This window comes from Furipterus horrens, unplaced genomic scaffold, assembly GCF_987537825.1.
Source record: "Furipterus horrens unplaced genomic scaffold, mFurHor1.1.pri manual_scaffold_3, whole genome shotgun sequence".
In the NCBI taxonomy this organism is placed as follows: domain Eukaryota; kingdom Metazoa; phylum Chordata; class Mammalia; order Chiroptera; family Furipteridae; genus Furipterus; species Furipterus horrens.
The window spans coordinates 72,358,320-72,379,209 of NW_028327173.1; the positions used below are offsets into that span (position 1 = coordinate 72,358,320).

The 20,890-nt window shown below is 36.6% G+C and overlaps 1 protein-coding gene across 3 annotated transcripts in view; it reads right to left on the reverse strand.

Annotated features, from left to right (window-relative positions):
• Positions 1–1,651: 1,651 nt before the first annotated feature.
• The window catches only part of ARHGAP29 (Rho GTPase activating protein 29), a 68,992-nt gene continuing 49,753 nt past the window's right edge, over positions 1,652–20,890 (reverse strand). For all 3 annotated transcript variants that reach the window (XM_090269758.1, XM_090269757.1, XM_090269759.1), the window contains 11 exons: positions 19,079–19,236; positions 18,391–18,530; positions 18,030–18,134; positions 15,705–15,803; positions 14,349–14,488; positions 13,890–14,078; positions 13,478–13,615; positions 8,385–8,617; positions 6,825–7,155; positions 6,592–6,700; positions 1,652–4,570 (listed from right to left, as the gene is read on the reverse strand). In XM_090269758.1, the coding sequence (XP_090125884.1) occupies positions 3,690–4,570; positions 6,592–6,700; positions 6,825–7,155; positions 8,385–8,617; positions 13,478–13,615; positions 13,890–14,078; positions 14,349–14,488; positions 15,705–15,803; positions 18,030–18,134; positions 18,391–18,530; positions 19,079–19,236 (2,523 nt within the window). In that variant the 3' untranslated portion in view covers positions 1,652–3,689. The remainder of the gene's footprint in view (positions 4,571–6,591; positions 6,701–6,824; positions 7,156–8,384; positions 8,618–13,477; positions 13,616–13,889; positions 14,079–14,348; positions 14,489–15,704; positions 15,804–18,029; positions 18,135–18,390; positions 18,531–19,078; positions 19,237–20,890) is intronic.

Here is a 20,890-nt window from a genome sequence, read left to right on the forward strand (position 1 = left end):
TGAAGATCTTGTATAGGTTTTGTTAGATTTATTCTCTGGTATTTCAAATATTTTATGCTGTTTGAGATCTAAAATTTTTCATATTGTCAGTAGTGATATACAGAAATATATAACTAAATGAGTTTTGCGTATTTATTGTGAATGTAGCAACTCTGCTAAACTTTAGATTACTGTAACTGTAGTTACTAAATTGTCTACATTTATAATCATACCAACACATCAAAACAATTTCCTGCCTCTGGGGAAGAAAAATCCAGAGAATTATGTTGACAATAACTTATCAGAAAAATACACAATGCTTGCCATTTAGAGATTTTTATACTTGTACAAATACTGCAACACAACGTTAATTGGGGTAGTATAACCACAATACCATCTTTAAATTAAATCACCCAAGGAAGTGCGCTATGATTCTATTTGCTTCTGAGATCTCTAGGCAACAAGTTTCTCATAGGGATCCTACTTCATCTCCATATCAAAAGAAATACATTGCCTAAGGTGCACTCGAAGTAATTATAAATACTCATAAATTCTAATTCTCGGCATATATAACACATCTATCTGGGGAAGTTATTATCAACCCTTCACAAATGACTTCTTGGAAACTTGAACAACATGCTTTATACAAAGCTTTGGGTGATCTGGCAGCTCTAAAGGGACTCCCCACCATTGCCCTTTCCTCTGGCTCACATTCTGTGTGCCATAAAACAATTCCTGATGAAGGAGTACCACCACATCCTGGGTATCAGAGCAGGGTACACACTGTGAGCTCTCTAGAACAGCAACATATTCTCAGGAGATACTTGTTGAATGCCTCAGGAAACTAAAATATGTCTACAGACTAACAGCGTAAGCTGGACAAGTTGCCAGAGAGCCCTAACGGCAGAACTACCCACCCCACCAAAGTGGACTGCTCACTATGAGGTTTAACAGTGAGGGGAAACAGAGGCACGCTGATTAGATATTCTCTCTTTGGGTTGTTTCAATACAGTAAAAAGAAAACTGAAGGAGTTTAAAAGTATATTTTCTAAGTTTCAGTGTGGGATGAGGAAAAAGTTCTGGAGATGAATAGTGGTCATGGTTACAAAACAATGTGAATGTACTTAATGCCACCAAAGGTGAGTTTTCTATTGTTAAACATACCTGATATTATTACTTAGTCATTACACGGCCATTAAGAGCACTAACCATTAGACTCTGACAGCCCTGTGTTTGAGACTTGACCCTAACTGTTACACCTGTGGAACCTACAGCACATCATTTAACCAAGCCTCAGTTTTCTTATCTATGATACAGGATAATAAAATACTTTCCTATCCATTATAGGCTGCTGTGAACTTGAAATCATTTATGTAGGAACTCAGCAGAATTCATGGCACATAGAGGGCTCAATAACCGTTGGCTATTTTCTTTTTAGCTTTTTGTAGCCATACAATTCTTTTATATTTTGTACATTGAGGACTAAAAACAAGGCCCCAGCACAAAAGGGTTTGTTATATAAAACTATAGAACAACTTCCCATAAAATGCATTCCATGTTGCAGTAAGTCAAGGGATACAAGCGTTGATCACTAAGCCAATGGTTAATAAACCTTAAAGTTTCATCCCCTAAGAGGCAACAATTTCAAAGAAGCCACAAGAACTTGAGACAATTTAAAAGATTAATATATTTTTTAATCAAGTATAATATGGTCATACAAAAGCATTTACTACAGATGGAATTCACACATACAAAAAGGCTATTTTTTTGTCCCTTTTATATCCTGTATTAGGCAAAATGACAAAACCCAGAAAATAAGAGAACTGCACTAGTTCTAAAAACTGGGAAATTTATACATGAAATAGATCCAATCATTTATACCTCCTCTCAAATGCCAAACAATGACGCTTACTGAATGATATTTAGAATCAACTTAAATAAGTCTTTGCAGGATTCATACGAAACATACATTGTCAATGGTTAAAAGTCCAGGTAAAAAAAGTATGACGGAGGTGCCACACACACCCTAGGCTCGGTTGGAAGTTGCTCTGTCCAGCAGAGGCTTCGTGACCACGGCGGAACCAACTTCTACCCAGGACACTTTGTTATGTCTGGGGGAAGGAAGGTGGATGCCTCTCTAGTGGAGACCAGCAACCAAACCTTCATCCCTCATGCCTTTTATTGAGGAGGATACATATGAGAGATACAAGGCTAAAATTCATAAATTGTCGATTGTATTCAGGCATTTGACAGTAATAGATAACATACACTAATTCGGGAGTCACACTGACTGATTAGAGTCAAGGTCTATAAAACATTCGGACCAGGTGCAGGGTTCCATATACTCCCTGCTAAAGACAGCTTACACTACATTGCTGATAAGGAAAGCAGAGCAAGTTCTAAAGCACAATGAGCTTAATAAACGCTCTTCGATCTAATTCCCATGGCAACCCTCTGAGTGGTTGTCAGTCATGTTCCGCACACAACCTTATGTTGAGACTTAGAGATAAGCAGGCCAGGATGCTGGCAGCTCGTCATGCTCAGGCCGGGTCTACAGTTCCTTAAACCACAAGGAGTGGCTGCCCACAAAAAAGTACACAAATTTTTCATAAGTAAAAACATTTTCATACAAAACAAGTGTTTTTTAAAACCCAGACAATACCAAGAGGAAATGCATTAAACTTTAAAACATTTTTTGGCCCATTATATAAAATACCAAAAAGTTCAGCACTGTTGAAACAGAAAAGTTTATGCACAACAAGGCCAAATGTAAAAAACTATTAAATGTATTAGCCCTTTTGAGTGCCAATGTCGCTGTGAGCAACGCTGACAAATTTTTCCAAAAGTGCCAGTATCGGCTCCCAGCGACTCTTTTTTGGATGGCTATAAATGTAAATAACAATGGAACAAATAATAATGTTTTTATAGACATTTTTCATAAACTCTGCATTTCTCAGCAAAACAGTCTGGCATTTCTCACATGAATTTTAGCAGTTTTGCATGGCACCCAAAGGGTTAAAACCATTTAAAGCCAAATAAGACATAACTACTATATAATTCAGAAATAGATTTAAGTGCATTTTCTTTGTACAATTCAACTGACTACCACTTGTAAATCTGGCAATTAATTGAAATGCAATTAAATATAGATTTGCAAGCTTTCTGGCCATTACGTAAATATTAAAAAGTAACTTGCCAATTGAAAAATAAGAGGTTGCATACATACCATAAAAGCACAATGGTCAAGGACACATTATAAAATTGTGTTAAAAAAAAATCATACTAAACAAAGATCTTTCAGGCACTTGCATTCAGAAACATTCCTTTTATAAATAAGCACATAGTTTTATTTCAAAAAAAATAAAGATGATTTTTCCTAAAGGCATCTATTAGTTGAGAACTATATCATATATTAGGGATGCATTTAAATGGACCACTTTATGGAGAAAATCAACTAAACTTTAAAAAATATAAGTTCACTGACTTATTCACAACTTCAGAAGTACAGATAATTCCAGTGAGACACAGATGTAGCCCCATCAAAACAGTCTACCATCCAATGCAACCAACACAGGATAGCACAATACAATGACAAAAGCAAAATCCACAATCTGGCAATCCTCCACAAAAGGGGCACTATCAAAATTCTCTCACAAAACAAACACAATACCACAAAACGACTGAAAAAGAAGAGCTGAGTTTTGACAACCCTACACAAACTGTGGGGCTTCATCTTCAAGGTCTTCAAATTGCTGCATTCGTTTAAGCCTTGGTCTCTGACACGTTGGGTGGACATCGGGCAGGTCATGTTCCTCAGAGTTCTCCTTAGGTTTACTCGTGGCCTGCAAGGGACCAGCTGGGGCATTTTCTGAGTCTGAAATTGACTTCAGCGCATGCTCCTGAGAAGTGTGAGCTGTGCCAGGAGGCAGTGTTGGGGAGGATGCCGCAGGTTTCTCCTCAGTCCCTCTCACACTACCAGTGGGAGCACGTGGTTTATAAAACGTCGTCCAGTGCTGGGGCTGCAGTGTTCTGGGTGCTCTGACAGGACCAGGAGGGCAGGAGTCAGCGGACCGTCCCTCCAGCACCTGTCTTGCTGACCTAACTAGTTCTGGGTATGGCTTACTGGGCTGGGTGGCACTGACCGCATGGTCCCTGCCAGTCCTGATGCTTGTCATCACTCCTCCTTCCTGGAGTGCGCTGGGCACAATCATTGTAGTCTTTGCATTTAGGTCGTTTTGGTCATATTGTTTCTCCCCAGTGGTTTGTAGCGCTTGCTGGTCAAAGTCATCAAATTTGCAACAAATAGTAGGGGTATTAACGCCTTCAAAGGTAGGATTCTTGCAAAACTTGTCTAAATTTACATTCCCCATATTTCTGCCATTTCTCTCATGAGGAGGGCTTGCCAGAAGCAGCAGTCTATCAACAGGCAAACTTAGAGGTCTATTCTTGGTCCTTGGAGTATACCTCTCAATAACACTGTTTGTTTCCCTGTCAGATTTCAGAGCAAATGGCCTGGAGGTTTTACAAACATCTTCTGTCTTTTGTGACACCGATTCAAGTCCTTGGTCTACAAGCAAACGCACTTTGTTGTCTGAAAAAGGAACAGATTTATTTGAAAATCAAACTTCCTGGCACCTGGTTAACAAGACAGTCTGAATGAGTTGCAGACAAACATGCTCTCAAAACAACAATGGTCTTAAATATTTTTTTCTAAGTTATTCTCAGTTATCTATGCAGAGGAGTTTTAAAAAGAATTTTTAGTTACTGATTTTAGAGCAAAAAGAAGTGGGAGGTGAGAGAGAGGGAGAGAGAGAGAGAACACTGATTTGTTGTTACACTTATTTATGCATTAATTGGTTGATTCCTGTATGTGCCCTGACCAAGGATCAAACCCGTAACGTTGGCTTATTGGAACGCTACTCCAACCAACTGAGCTACCTGGTCAGGGCTATGCAGAGGAATTTAAAGGTGTACCCTGGATAAAAATGTTAGAATTTTATATTTACTTAAGTAAATATAATAAACAGCTACAAAATCCACTGCAGGCTGGTTAAAACAAAAACAAAACACTCGCTGAAGTACTTCTTTTTAGGTACTGTGCATGAACAAACAAGTTAGTTACTGGGTCAGAGTCTTCACAATTTCAACAGGCAGACATTTATAAATTCACCTCAGAAAAATTACACCAACTTACAGGCCAGCCAAATATTCCTTTTATTCCAAAGCTTTTGCCAACTCCCTAAATCTGCTTTTCAGTCACACTCAGCCCACAGTGAGAGCACATTATATGAAATGCCTTAGATGGCTTTCAATCTGATCAATTAATAAATGGACTATACCTCCCATCCAATTAAGGTTTAATAGTTTTACTTTAAGGGAAAAAAACGCCATTTACTCCATTTATTGTTTATTCCCAGACCTTCTTCTCTTTCCTATCAAATCTGGACCCATGGACTGTGTTTTCTCAAACTAGCACCCTGAATTCTGTTAAGCCCTGTTCCTTTATGCTGCATTTTTCCTAAGAAATTCCATTTTGGGAAAATTTCAGCCCTCTGCTCATGTTCCTCTTTTGGGCAGTGGTCTGCTGACAGGCTCATCAGCACCCCTGTCAGCTATCATCTCATCTGCCCTTCCTCCGCACTGGACACTGCTGGCCCTCTTCCCTGGGCTTCCAAAGCAACACTGCTCTCCTCCATCTGCACATTTACCAACCACTGCAAGGGACCTGACTCGTGCTCAGGCTGTGGACACCAACCAAAGTATAGTCTTAAGTTCTGGGGGCAAAACTCAGAGCCTAATGGAGAAGAGTGCACACTCTGAAGCCCAGTTGCTGGGTTTAGCTCAGCTCTACCACTTCTGCACTGGGCAAGGCAATCTCACGGTCCTCTCAGTGTCTCCATTTGTCAAAGGAGAATCATAACTGTAGCTGTGTTGATGTGTGGCCTAATGATCTAATCATGAAAAGTGCTCAGAATTATTTGGTATACAATAAGCACTCACAAATGACATTTATTATTATAACTATTCTAATTGGGAGTCCTAGATCATAGGACAGTGAAATAAGCACAAACGTAAGTTCAAATACAGACTCAGTGACCTTTGGTATGATTTCACCTCTCATGCTGTTAGGCTATGGCTGACTGGGGCTAATCCTACCTACTTTATAGCACTGTTATGAAGGTTAAATCAGATAAATGAAATTAAACAGTAAGCACAGTGCATAGCCAAGAGCAGGCAGTTACTTAGTGAATGTTAGCTCCCTATTTTTTAGACCCACTCAGGCTATGTCACCGCTATTTGATTGTACATCAAATTTAACACATATGACTGGATGTTTAAAAAGTGGAATTTAGCTCTAGTAATATATGGAATTATAGTAATAAGTGGAAGACTTTTCACCATCTTGATAGTTACCAATCACTGCAACTAAAAGTGTCATACAGTGAATAAAATGACTGCATGCACATACATGTGCTTAATGTGTTAAAAACATGTGATAAAGTACTTGAAAAAATTTTTAGGAGTTTCAGAAATCTAAAATTTTCGGCTTTTAATCATGGTTTATTGACATAGTTTTAAGTCAACAAACATGCATCTGACATGGCCACTCACCAATGAGACATGCATCACATTTTTCTAATGCATTCTGCTTTCGTTCTGATTCCTCAAATGATGCAATTGGTTCAAGAATTTTGTTTTCACTATCTGCAGTATGGATATCCTGTTGATGAGAATTTTTAAATTTGAAGAAGCAAAACATATCTCACAATTAACAGTTCAAAGGTTTTTAACTTAATATAAACATTACAAAGTTCCAACACAATTCCATAAAGGTCAAAACTCACTTCCTTCGAAGAGAAAAATAGTGACTTCATGAAATGTTCTGGGTCTCTTTCTTCTGGTGATAACAGAGGCTTCAGAAGACAGCCTTGATCCACCTGAGGTACGACACCACCTGGACTACACACAACTACATCTTGTGGCTGTAGAGACCCATCAAAGATCTTCTGGGAATAAGTAATGAGGAACTCTACGAGCCGCGCTTGATTTGAGTATTCAGCAAGAGAGGAGATGGTGATAGGAGCAGCTGTGGGCCTTGGCCTGATGAGACTTGGTCCAAATATAACCCCCAAGTTTTTGGAGTTCATCTTATTTTCTTCTGCATGATCGACGACTCTGCAGAGTAGAATACATTAAGCTGTATGAGATCTGCCTGTTAGCTGTATGAGATTTGCCTGTTAAATTTCCTCGATGGTAGTTAACTATGGGTTGGGAAGGATGCAGAAAAAATGGGCTGCAGAAGTTTAAGAAAAAAATGTATTTATTTGATTAAATGTTGTCCACACACTAAATTGAGTTTTATAATATCAGGATATAATTTATTTTGAGGGAACTAGGGGAGTCTTACCAGCAGAAATTTAAAAAAGAAATACTCCTGAAAGCTGCAGGTCTTTAGGCTGGAAACTTACATATCGTCAAATTCTCTCTCATTGACCGCTAGTCTTCAAGACTAGCTGATTCTACTTCCTAAAGATCTCTTTGTTCTCCTGTCACTCCCACTGCTCTGACCTTACTTCAAGGCCTCTCTCATCACCTTTTATTCCTGTGACGACTCAAGGAAATTTGAATTGCAGTAAAGGCTTCCCTTCTAAACCATTCTCCATATTATTGCCAGAAAGATCTAATAGGCAAATCTAAGCATGCTAAATTCCTGGCTCAAAATTCTTTAGTAGGTACAGAAGAAAGACAGCCAAGTCATTTGCCAGGTATGTAAGATTTTCATTACCAGGCCTCTACCTAGCTCACTCCTGCTACTGCTTGTTATATCCTAGCCTAACCAAATTACTTATACTTCCCAAATGCAGAATAATTTCTTATGTCTCCGTGTCTGTTACCTTCCGTCAGAAATGCTCTTCTGCACATTCTCTGCCACCAAACCAATCTTTAGTTCTCTAAGTCTGGCTCAAGGCTAGCTCTTCCGATTTGTGACCCTCCCTTCCCCGTCTTCCTCTGTGGGCTGTGCAGGGCTCCATTAGAACATGAATGATGCTGCTCTGCACTTGTCTGCCCCCCAAGCTGACAAGCAGAACAGATGACAGAAGCTTTATGTTTTCATTCAGGCTTCCCCAGCCAGAGCCTGGCACACAGGAGGCACCCGAGGGAAGGATGTTGGCTACATGAATACATTAATTAACTCCCTTTCCCTAACACATATTAGAAATGAAATGCTCATTTAAAAAACAATAGCACAACAATGTGAATGTACTTAATACTACTAAACTATACATTTAAAAATGACTAAGATGATAAACTTAGTTATATGTATTTTACAATTTTTAAAAAAGCAAAACCAGAAACTGATCATCCATCCACTAATAGATGCTTTTCTTACACAAAGTTCTTACCGCTTAAGATGTACTATGAGGTAATGAAGACTGTTAAAATTTGAGGCTGGCAATTGTCTTAGAAGGTCCTTGCTTTTTAGAAGAATTCGATTTATTTCTATACATGTACTTGGCCATTTTTTGTCTTCGAGGCTATCCTTTTTTGTCTCTTGTTCTTCACTTACATGTTGAATCTCTTTTGCAAGATCTATAAATTCCTTGTACAATCGGAATAAAATAAATGGTTCTGGAAGCTAAAGAAATAAAATTACATTAGAAATGTTATTCTCTCATTTCCCTCCCTGTTAATAATCCACTAAGTAGCTACTGAATGGTTTTAGCACGTTCCTTTAGATTAAAAGACTTAAGGTCAATATGCACATTTAGAAATGTACATAAATTCGCTACAGATGTAATCTATAAAGTGAATCTGACATAATCACCATAAATAATATTGTTATTAAAAATGTGTTAACTGATAATCAGTAAAGCTCTAAACTTTACATTCATTATTGCCCTAAAGTTAGCACGATTTTCAATTGTTTAATGAAATAAATCAATAATGATATGCAAAGTAAGTCAAATTAATTAGAAAAATCTTATACACTTGAGATTTACTGGTATGATGAAAACAGAACAAAATGCCATAGGGCCCTTGTGTTTTACTTAAATCTGACTAAAAAAGGGAACCCTACTGCACTGCTGGTGGGAATGCAGACTGGTGCAGCCACTGTGGAAAACAGTATGGAATTTCCTCAAAAAACTGAAAATGGAACTGCCTTTTGAACCAGCGATTCTACTGCTAGGATTATACCCGAAGAATCCTAAAACCCTAATTCAAAATAACCTATGCACCCCTATGTTCATAGCAGCGCTGTTTACAATAGCTAAGTGCTGGAAACAGCCTAAGTGCCCATCTGTAGATGAGTGGATTAAAAAGCTGTGGTACATTTACACAATGGAATAGTATGCAGCAGAAAGAAAGAAGGAACTCCTGCCATTTGCGACCACATGGATGGAACTAGAGAGAATTATGCTTAGTGAAATAAGCCAGGTAACGAAAGAAAAATACCATATGATATCACCTGATACAGGAGACTAATGAACAACACAAACAAATGAACAGAATTGAACAAGGAACAGAGTAACAGTTATCGGGGGGCGGGGGGAGAAGGGGAATAAATAGGGGAAGGGTTTAGTAAAGGAACTAGTATAAATAACCCATGGACATGGTTGCTGGGGTGGGGAATGACTGTGGGAGAAGGGGTGGGTGGGGCGGGGTGGGAGCAATGGGGAAAAAGTGGGAGAATTGTAATAGAAAAATGATAAAAATAAAATAAAATAAAACAAGAAGATTAGCATAAGATAATAAGACTTACAAGAAAGGAACCGTCAACATTTTATCTAATTTTTAAATACAACTTGAATTGCCATAAGTAGGTCAACAGAAAAAGTTTCTCTCAAACTATCAAAGGGTATGCCACCTTGCTCTGTCTACTGGAGTAACTTATTTCAGTATTTCCACTGCTCAGTGACGGACAATACTTCTGCTTAGCTGATATTCTACACTATCTGTGGTGAGGTAGGCACCTGCTCATCCAGTTTCCCCTGCTAGTCCCAGAGAGGGGACACTTTGAGATTAATTTCTACCTCCACCACTGTGTGGTCTAAAGAGGGTAACTAACCTCTTGGAGTTTCATTTTACTCATGTTATATGAGTAAAATGAAGGCTACTTTCTAATACTATAGATTTGAGTATGGTTTCCCATACTAAAGCCTTGATCATATAGTATTCCTGAGACAGGATGAGAGCTGATAGTATTGGACCCCATTCATTTCCTTTTCCTGACTGGCTAGAAGAGATAAAGGATGATTAACTGAAATTTACAGTCATTCAAAGGTAACCTGTTTCCATTTCTCAGCTAAAAATTCTGTAAAATGTGATTACAGAAATATCAATAGTGTCCTGGGCTAACACGGCAGGTCCAACATTTATAGCTAAAGAGCAGAAGTGTAAGTGCTGACTTAGCAGCCCTGGGAAAGTTGCAATTCCAAACTGAAATCCAACATGATTTACAGGATCCTAAGGAGACTCAGGGACTGTCAGCATGAGGTCCTCTAATTCTGAAGGAGGATGGGCTATCCAAGAAGCATTAGATCTCTAGATCCTTATCTCCATTCCATGCTCCTGAAGTCTTGCCCAGAAGTCTGGAGATTTCTTCCCTGCGCAGTGTAAAAACTAACTGTTCTCTGGATGGACAGTGCAAAGCACAAGAAACAAGTGAACAACTATCTAAAAATAGGAATTTAGTGACTGTATGAATGCTGAATGCAGAGATCCTAGAGCCTCCCCAAAGTCTGGCATCACACCGCTAGGCAATAAAAGACCCTTCTCTGGGGTATCAGACCAACCTAAGGACCGACCCAGAGATGCAGACATCAGATGTTTCACAAGCAGCCCAGTCAGGTCATACTACAGTAAATCTCAAAATCTTCAAAGCCTTCATATATCCAAGAGCTTCCAAAGATATTTCAATTCCCAACTCTTTCATTTTAAGCAGACAACCAGGAAGACAAATCAAGAACAACTTGAAGTTCTAAAACTAGACTGTCTAAATGGTGGTAACTAGCCGCCTAAGGCTACTGAGCACTGGAATGTGGCTGGTCCAAACTAACATGTGCTTCAAATGAAAAATACACACATTTTAAAGACTCTATAACAATAACAAAAAGAAGTATTTCATCAATAATTTTAAAATATTGATTAGATGCACAGATATTTTCAATGTTAAATAAAATATTAAAATTAACTTCACCTGCTTTTTATTTTTATGGGGCTACTAGAAAATTTAACATTATATATGGGGCCCACTTTATATTTCTATTGGATAGGGCTAGAGGCTAAGCAGAGAAAAGAACCCTTTTTAAAAAAGCTATGAATATCTTCAGGTGGGTAAGATACTGTATTCATTAAGAAAGAAAGAATGCCACAAACAAAAGAGAGGACCAGAGTTCTTAGAAATGATATAGTTACAGTAGGGGTGAAAGAAAAGCTTAGGAAATCTCTTAGAAAGTGTTAAAAAAACAAAACAAAAACAATGAATAGAAAAAAAGAAACTACAGAACCAGTTCAACTTGTCAAGTACCCAAACAGAGGTTTCAGAACAAAAATGGAGGGGAGAAGGTGAGCAATGAAATAAAATTTTGTTCCAAGAACTAAGGGACAAATAACCAGAATGCCACAGTTCATGGAGTGCCTGAAATAGATGAAATACACACACATCAAAGCACATCATTGAGAAATTTTAGAATAGGGAGAAAAAGAAAATTCTACAAGCTTTCAGAGAGAGAAAAAAAAATTGGTTACACACAAAAAAATCAAGAATGAGAAGGATCTGAGGCTTCAAAGAGAACAAGAAAAATGCCTTCAAAATTCTGAAGAAAATAACTTCCAGCCTAGAACACTATAATCTTCCACACCACCCATACTCTTCCATTCCCATCAAGAAAGTAGAATAAAGACAGATAAATAAGGTTTTGAATATGGAATTGGCCAAGAAATTCGTTTGGTTTTATCTGTAAGATGGCTATAGTGGCACTTAGTTGTCTTTAACTTCATTAGAAACAATTTTGTTAGATTGTGTTGTGACAGCTGCCATATTAACAAGCATTAAAAAAAACATTAAAATTGGTGAATTTTGGTGTAGTCATTTTAATATTAAACATGGAAGAAAATATACACCATTTTTCACATTTTATGCTTTATTATTTCCAGAAAGGTAAAAACACAACAAACAAAAAAAGACATGTGCAGTGTATGGATGTGATGTGACTGGCTGAACATGTCAAAAGTGGTTTGCAAAGTTTCGTGCTGGAGATTTCTCACTGGACAACGCTCGATGGTCACGTAGACGAGTTGAAGTTGATAGTGATCAAAAAGAGGCATTAATTGAGAACAATCAACATTCTACCATGCAGGAAATAGCCAACATATTCAAAATATCCAAATCAAAAGTTACTGGTGAAAATAAAAAATGTCTTATTGTATGGAAAAAACTACATGGACTTTTTGGTCAACCCAATATTTACTCTTACTTCTCCTTGCTCAGGAGACAGGCCTGACTAAAACAAAATAATAAACCAATACAAAACATAGAAGACAGGTGTTTCCTCACAAAAGAGAAGGGGGTGGAGAAGAAGCATCACAGGATAAAAGCTGGAGAACAAAACAGTGCAGGGCAACCTGTTAAGGACCTTGATCACTAGGCTCTCTGTAACTCTCTTCATTCTCACCAGAGGACAGAGGCAGCTGGGCTTACCCCAAGTCATTTTTAATACTTGACTCATCATGACAATGTGCTGATTCTCCCAGCAACCCCTCCAGAGCTACTCCTTGAAGCCACGAAGACCACTTATTTCACCCTACTGAAGTGTTTTCTTTGGACCTAATTATGTAAACCACAGGTTCACAATGAGCACAGAAAGAGGAAACACCCCACAGCCATATTCCTGCTGAACTTCCGGTAGGGAGCTTATAGGATAGCACTGCCTCATGCCCCAAGTGTGGTGAACTTCCAAGATGCATTCATGACGTTGCACACTAACCTCCCAAAACAGCTATCTTAAAAATACCAATGAAGGTAAAGCTGGACTATGACCCAGACACTGTTCTTACTGAGTAACCCTTCATATAACAATGTGAATAATAGCCTTTCCTTACACAGCTAGTTTGTTTCCTGCTTAGTTTTCTAAAACTTAATGATACACTGTTTAGGCATACACAACAGGTACATTAAAAAAAGAGAGGGAGTTAACATGGTTAGAAAAGACTATGGGGCTGGGTTACAGGCTGCAATAGGAAGGGACACATAAGACCCTTTTAAAAGGTACACTAATGTTCTATTTCCTTAAGCTAGGTGATGGAAAATGAGTGTTTTTATTACTACTGATCTGTAAACTTTACATGTATTTATATATACTTTGATCTATACATTAAGATATTAATATGATCTATTGTCAATGAAAATAGCTGTGTAGAAATGTAATCAGCAAGATGGAAATCATATTTTTGCTGTTTTCTAGTTGATGGTAGGTTTCAAGGGTAAAAACTTTACCTGTCGAAGATATAATTTCAAGACGTCACAGATGTCATGTGAACTAAATTCTGAAATGTCTACCAAGTGCATTCCATTTTCCAAAGCTTGGCACAGTTTTTCAGTTTTTATTTTGTTTCCACATACGCGATAAATTCCCTTGAAAAGAAAGGGATAAAATATTGTAAAATCCTGCTTTAGTACAAATGGCTAAATGTGCACATCTAAATATATTTGATGTGTCTACTTCAATTTTTATTAACATTTTAGAAAAAACTTACATCAAGTAAGGTAATATTGTCCAAATAAATATAAGTAAAATGGTGACTTATTAAAAATTGAAAGCACTGTTTTCCTTTAAAGTCTCCTTATTATTAGAACAAATCATACAAGCATTTGTTTAAAATCTTTTATTTTAGGAGTTACAACGTACCTGTAGACATAAGGCTCTACTTTCAATCTCTGAGGCACATATTTTGAGTATAAAAGGGATGCCATCTGGCTCCTTTTTTGCAACTTGTGTGAATTCTGCTCCAAATAAATGTATTTTCCCCATAAGTTTTTGATGACCACAAATGATGACTAAATTTTCCAAACACTTACGGTGACACACAAGGAGACACTAAAGAAATAATAATTTAAAACTGGTTAACTTATCTTAAACCTATTCACAACTGGACAATCTAGAGGTAGAGTGGTAAGAGAACAAAAATCAGTTTAAAGGGCATTACTTACAGTGTCCGAAATACATTTAGCAGCAAAATGAAATATAAAATTGAAGAAGGTACACTGTGGTTCAATTTATTTGCAAAAGATCCTAATCAGTAAAATTAATAGCAAAAGAATATAGAACAAAAACTAAGGGGCTGATGTAATTCCAGAAAACCCTTACCTCTTCACATTCAACGCCCTGGAATACTACAATGCCTTCACAATCCCTACATTTTGTGGGGGATCTCAGTTTTCGAAACTTGTGAGTGAGAGCTGCCTTTGACATCAATGTTTTCTTATATATTCCAAGTGAGTTGGGTCCTTGCAATAGAAATAGATTATTATATAAGAATCATAAGATGACAATTTTTCCCCCACAGGATAGTATATTTTGAAAAATCTTTAGACTTTGCAATCATTCATATATTACAAGAAGCTATTATTTTTAATTGGTAACATCAAAATAAGGATCTAATTTAGAAATCTCTTACAAGGCACACACTTATCAAACCGATGAGTAAAAGTCACCACTAAACCAGAAAGAACTTCCAAAATAGCACATCATACTGTTTTCAGAATCACAAAGTTAACAACGTCTTTAATATGCCCTTTACTGGGCTGGAAAGGGTGTTATGTAGGTGGCATTACATTCTTAGAAAATACCCCTTTTATAAAAGCTTCAAAGAAAACTAGCTGTATGAGGTTACAGTGTCATCAGCATTACCCACATTTAGGATAAAGCTATTCTTAAATAATTATAAAATTACAAATAATACTAGCTAGTAATATATGAATATTCTGCTGGAGATCAAATGTTCTATATTATTTCAGAGAATGATGCCAAAACAGGTATCTGGAGATTTCAAGTATACAAAACTAATTTATATGAGTTTAATTCAAATCATTAAGGTCACATTCACAACTTTCCTTGTCTTCCGGAAGTCTACTTATTCACTCTTCCTGCCTAGCTCCTTGCTCTGTTTCTTTTGAAGAGGCTTTTTCAGAATTTCTCATGCATGGCAATCCTTTTAACAGTTAAGTCACTATATTAGATTTATGAAAGATCAAAATATCTAGCCTACTTCAGCACCATGCTAATACATTTTTTATTTTTTAAAAATGTTTATTGATTTTAGAATGAGAGAAAGGGGGGGGTGACAATTAGATTGGTCGCCTCTCAAACAGGAATTGAACCTGCAACTTAGGTATGTACCCTGACTGGGAATCAAACCCGCAACCTTCTAGTGTACAGGATGATTGTCCAACCAACCTGAGCCACACCAGCCAGGGCTCCATGCTAATATATTTTAGATCTAGTAGTTTCGCTGCTTGTATTTGTAACATTTGATTAATATATTATCAACCCATACTTGTACATAATTTGTTGGCATATATTTGACATATTTGTCACAATAATGCTCTTTGTTTAATACATAGCAAAATAATTCTTTGAATTATACTGTTTTCCTAATATCAATGCAGTACTACTGATTCAATTGACTTAGAGCTCGATTCAGGAACACTCAGAGTGTCATACCGGCTTCTGAGGGGGAAGGAGGCTCTCTCTCATCTAGGTCATCTGCAGAAGACATGGTTCCACTGGACGGAGTTCGTGGAAGTTTTCGATGAAAGTCACCTAAAAGAAAATTATGAATATAAGTATCTGACCATAAATTGTAGAATTTTATAAATGGGTAATGACAACATCTTTTGAATAATACAGTCATACAATTTAATTAGCTACAATGTAAAAATTTGCTCCCATTCTCAGATTTTGAATACAGGGAATTCTGATACTTATTCCTGGGAACAAAAGAAAATTGAACCCAAACAGATTTTCCAGATAAATGTAAAATTGAGGATCATACATCCCAATGAGACCTCAATTGTCAATTTTTAATACTAAGTGTTAGAGACTGTAAGCTCTACCAAGACAGGGAGTATTTTCTGTTCATGTTTTATATCTAATATCTGACAGAGTGGCTGGCATAAAAGCAAAGTTGTCATTAAATGCTTGTTGAATTACGCTATAAATAAATGTATATAACCTAAAGCTTTATAAAAATATACGAATACCTTCAAATTTAGCCACACAATAGTAATATGACATTTACGTTATCAGTAAGACAAGAGACTGGCAGCCAGGAACAATGATTCCTGAGAGGGAGCTGAGAGCACAGGGTGCACTATGTCAGCCAAGGACATGGCCATGTTAATCAAAGCATGTTCAGAAGCAGCCCAACTAGGCAATGAGGTTTATTTGCTCCCTGCTGCTATGAGAAACAGGGTTATAGTTAAGAATTCACTTAGCTCATAGCCTTAACTGTTTAAGGTTCACAGTTAGAAAGGGCTTTATAAATTTTTTAAACCAATAACCTCTCCCCTAAAAGATTCCTCTGAACAATATGCTTAAAAGATAGTCACTGAGTTTTCGCTTTGAATGTGTTCCCAATAATTGAAAAATCATGAGGTCACATGTTCCATTTTTAGAACCATTCTAATTGTAAAATGGCTTCCTTACATTATTGAGCAGAAATCTGCCTCTCTTTAAATCCTAGTCTTAGGTCACACTTCTCCCTAAAGCAGTGAGCAAATGCACTCTACTTTTACACTTCCAGTATTTAGGGGCAGCTGTCATGTTCCCAAGTTGCCTCTTTCCCAGGCTAAGCATCCTCAGGTCGTTACCAGTTTCTACATTTTTGTCTAATTTACCTGAAGTGTTATAGGATTCCAAGTAATTTAAGGTTTTCGCTAATAGCTCTAAATTTCTGGGGATTTCTGGAACCACACAGTTTTTATAAAGCTAACTACAAATATTCAGTTAAATATTTAGGCTCATTTCTCCAGAGTGTCCCTTGAACAGAACTAGTTTTAAAGGAAGACACAAAGTAAGCCTACAAATACCAGGCTGCGTGGAAATTATTTCTAACTTAAAGTCAAGAGATGTATTTACATGAATTTCTATAATATGTAGAACACTAAAAAATAATGCCTTCTCAGACTTTGTGGTTAAATCATCTAACATTATCTCCCACTGTGCTAACATCCTAAGAGGACGGTACATCGTCAGGAAGAACAGAACTAGAGCAGTCTTTGGTAGAGGAAAGGAGAAGAAAAAATGTTGAAGTAAAAACCTCTTGAGTTCAAGTGCTACCTTCTCCTGCTAGTTTGATCACCTATGACATATTATTCTCTTTGAAGCCATAATGGCTACCTTCAAAAATACCTTCTCTGCCTCTCTACAGGGCATGAGATTATCAAAGTACCTTAAAGTACATTTGTAAAAAATTATTAAGAGTAAGTAATCACAGGCACAAGAATTAGTGTCAATGATAGTGTTCATTATAGCAATTAATTACAAAACAATCCAAAAGATGAATGGTGGTTATAGGAACAGAAAAGAATACCATCCAAAGTACAGTATGAAATAAAGATGGCTATTTGCATCAATATGGATCTCAAAAACAAACAAAAGAAAGACACATTAAAGAAGTCACAAAAGAATAGCACGATTCCATCTGTATATCATTCTGAAGAGGGCAAAGCTCAACTAGTTTCAAGTACTAAAACATTTAAAATGATGAACAAATATCAGGGTCATGGTTTATGCTGGTGGAATAGGGTGATGTTATGAAGGAGGTGTACACAGGGACCTAATATACCAATAATGTTCTATTTCTTAGGCTGGATAATGAATATAGAATGGTTTATTATTTTTCTTTTAACTGTACATATGTACGTATAGACTGCTTTCTATGACATAATTCATTATAAAAATAAGGTAGTTATATAAAATATTCCTCAAAAGGAATATTTTAATCTTTCATTGAATTTTCACTGCTAGATTTAAACATTTATATACCTGGACTTATAGATTCCGAATCCAGAGATCTAGACTCGCTGCTTCCTCCAGTGCTCTCAGAGTCACTGAACATCCCAAATGTCCACGACCTTATAAAAGAAGGACCTTTAAAAAATACATATTTGAAGTTAAACTTGGCTCAAATGGCTCATTAGGCAAAATAATGAAAAATCAAGTTTCTTTAACCATAAACAAGAAACGATGCAAGACAAGCACAGTGCCTAAAATTGTGAATAAGGCTCCATAAAGTTACAGTTCAAGGTCTAATTTTTAAATTCCAGAGTTGCAACTCCTTTAATAATCACATTCAAACAATCTGATCTTTCATAAAATTTGTGCTGCCTTCAATGTGAAAAACTACCTGTTATATCTGCACTGTTGGAGCATCTGTCTTCTTCCATCTTAGCAGAGTTGTCAGGAAGGCGCACAACATCCTCTAACGAGTCAGCAGGTACATATCCAGAGGTATGGGAACTATTTGTTAATTGTTTATTTACATTTCTAAGAAAAAACAAAGTAAAATTAATCACTGAGAAGAATGACTAATAATCTGCCTATTTTATTCTATTTTCAAAAAATGTTAATTTAATGAATGTAGAGTAATTTAACTAAATAGAAAAAATAAACCATATTATATGGTTCGACTTTCTAAAGAAGATATGAATAAAACAATCATTTGTACTTATTACAGCTGAAATATGGCAAAGAGTGGCAAAAGTAAAGTCAATGCATGTCATAGTTAAACTATTCTAGCATAATCTCTGGTAAATGTAGGTTAAATCTGTGTACTAAATATTCAGAATAGTTATGATCATGATTTGCCATTCACAAAAGATTTCTAAATCTCAGTGAACTGAGTTGTGCGTGAAATGGAAAGCATTTTTACTCTTGAGTTACACCTTAAACAATATTTTAAAATTCAGAAAAAATTAAAGTTAAATCTGTCAAATCTGCCAATGTTAAAAAAGATACCACTTTAGACCAGATGGAAACTTAGCAATAAATATTTTAGCTCTTGAAAAAAAATTCAGCTATCTATTAACTCTCACCCATCAACTTTTTCCTCTTCGGTTGAATTTGTGGCCTTGACAAACTTACTATACTCTTGGCCTGGGTCATAGAGTTTGGCTCTATCACAGAAAGACTGTAAATTGTTTGCAAGGGAGGCAGCCTGTAGCTGTTGCATCTGGAAGAGGTTAACTGTTACCTATAATCAAAGATAGAGACAAAAGGCAAAATAACTTACGATATACAGAATGCTATGTAAATATACATTTATTTCAAGTGACAGCACCAAGGAAAAGGCAATACAGTGAAGCACACCACATGGTGAGCCTACTGTTTGCCTAACTTTGTGCAAGGTTTAGATCAGAAAACAGAAGTTTTAATCCAATTATCTAGGAGCAATCATTTCCAGCAAAATGACTTTAAATGAAAAGTGAAAAAATATAAACTCATGTCCCTATTGGTTCACAATTTTGGGAGATAAATGTATTTTTGAGGATTCCAGTTCTGTACTCTAACGGTCTGACCGCAATTGTCTAAACTCCTATGTGACTTTCATTTTCAATTCTATAAAAATGGAAGTGCTTTTTATGTATTATGTATCCTAGAGTACTCAATTTTTATAATTAGGTATTACCTTGCACTTATTCTATTCAAAATACATTATATTCCATTGAATATCTACAAATGTCTAAATATACTATCACTGCCACATTATAATAACAACAATAACAATATATAGCAGCTGACAAGAGCTTATAATATACCAGATCCGTTCTGAGAACTTTACATGAATTAACTACTTTAATGTTCACAAAAACCTAGGCTTTGGGTAGATTATGGCAGGTAGATGAAATCTCAGTCCCCATAGAGTTTACGAGAGAGCATCAAAGAAAGAGAGCAAATTAAGTAAATAAGATAATTTCTGGTACTGAAAACTGTTATTTCTATTATACAAGATTGTCAAGTTATGGAATATGACCAGATACGTGTTTATGGGAGGGTACTTTTGACATGGTAGACTAGTGCAGGCCTTTCTGAGAAAATAGCATTTGAAGTAAGACCTGATATTAGAAAGTATGAATGAAAAGTTCTGGGGAGAAGACAAATCCAGACAGAAGACCCTAGGCCAAGAATAAGTGGGAAAGAGCTTGTTGCACTCAAGAAACAGATGAAAGGTCAACGTGCCTGAAGTGCATTGAAAGAGGTGGAGCCAGAAAGGAAAGCAGTCATCTAAATCACATTAAGGAGCCTGGATTTAAGTACAATGGGAAGACAGTGGAGGGTTTTAAAAGTGTTAAGAGCTATAACATGATCTGACATAGTTTTAAATGCCACTCTGTCTCCTGTGTGGGGAATGTGAATGAAGACCAAATTTCACTGGCTTAATGTTATTTCAAAGGCTGTCATGCTTCCTCTTCATCGCTTTTGATATACCAAATGATATGCTGAACTTAGATTAGCCCTGAAGTCTTTTCCAAGGTAGACAGGCATTCCTCAAGGAAAACTAAGACTCATCACAAATAGTATTTGAAAAGTGCACCTAATAGAATAGCTTATTTGTGCCCTTGCTTTTTCAAGGAACAAAGGAAATTCAAACTGCAGATGGTAAAGCTGAAGTCCAGCAACTAGCTATGATCAGGGAATTAATTCTCCAATTAATGGAAAACTGAACTTGCTCTCTTGATTCTAAAGGTAACTGTACCTTTTTAATACTTTTAATAAATTTTATGACTCTAGTTAAAAATCACGAATGCTTTGAAAAGCTAAATAAAGAGACTGGCATAACCAATTCATCTGCTGAATGTCTGTGTATTTATCAATAATAAAAGACTTAAGCAATAATATACTCATAT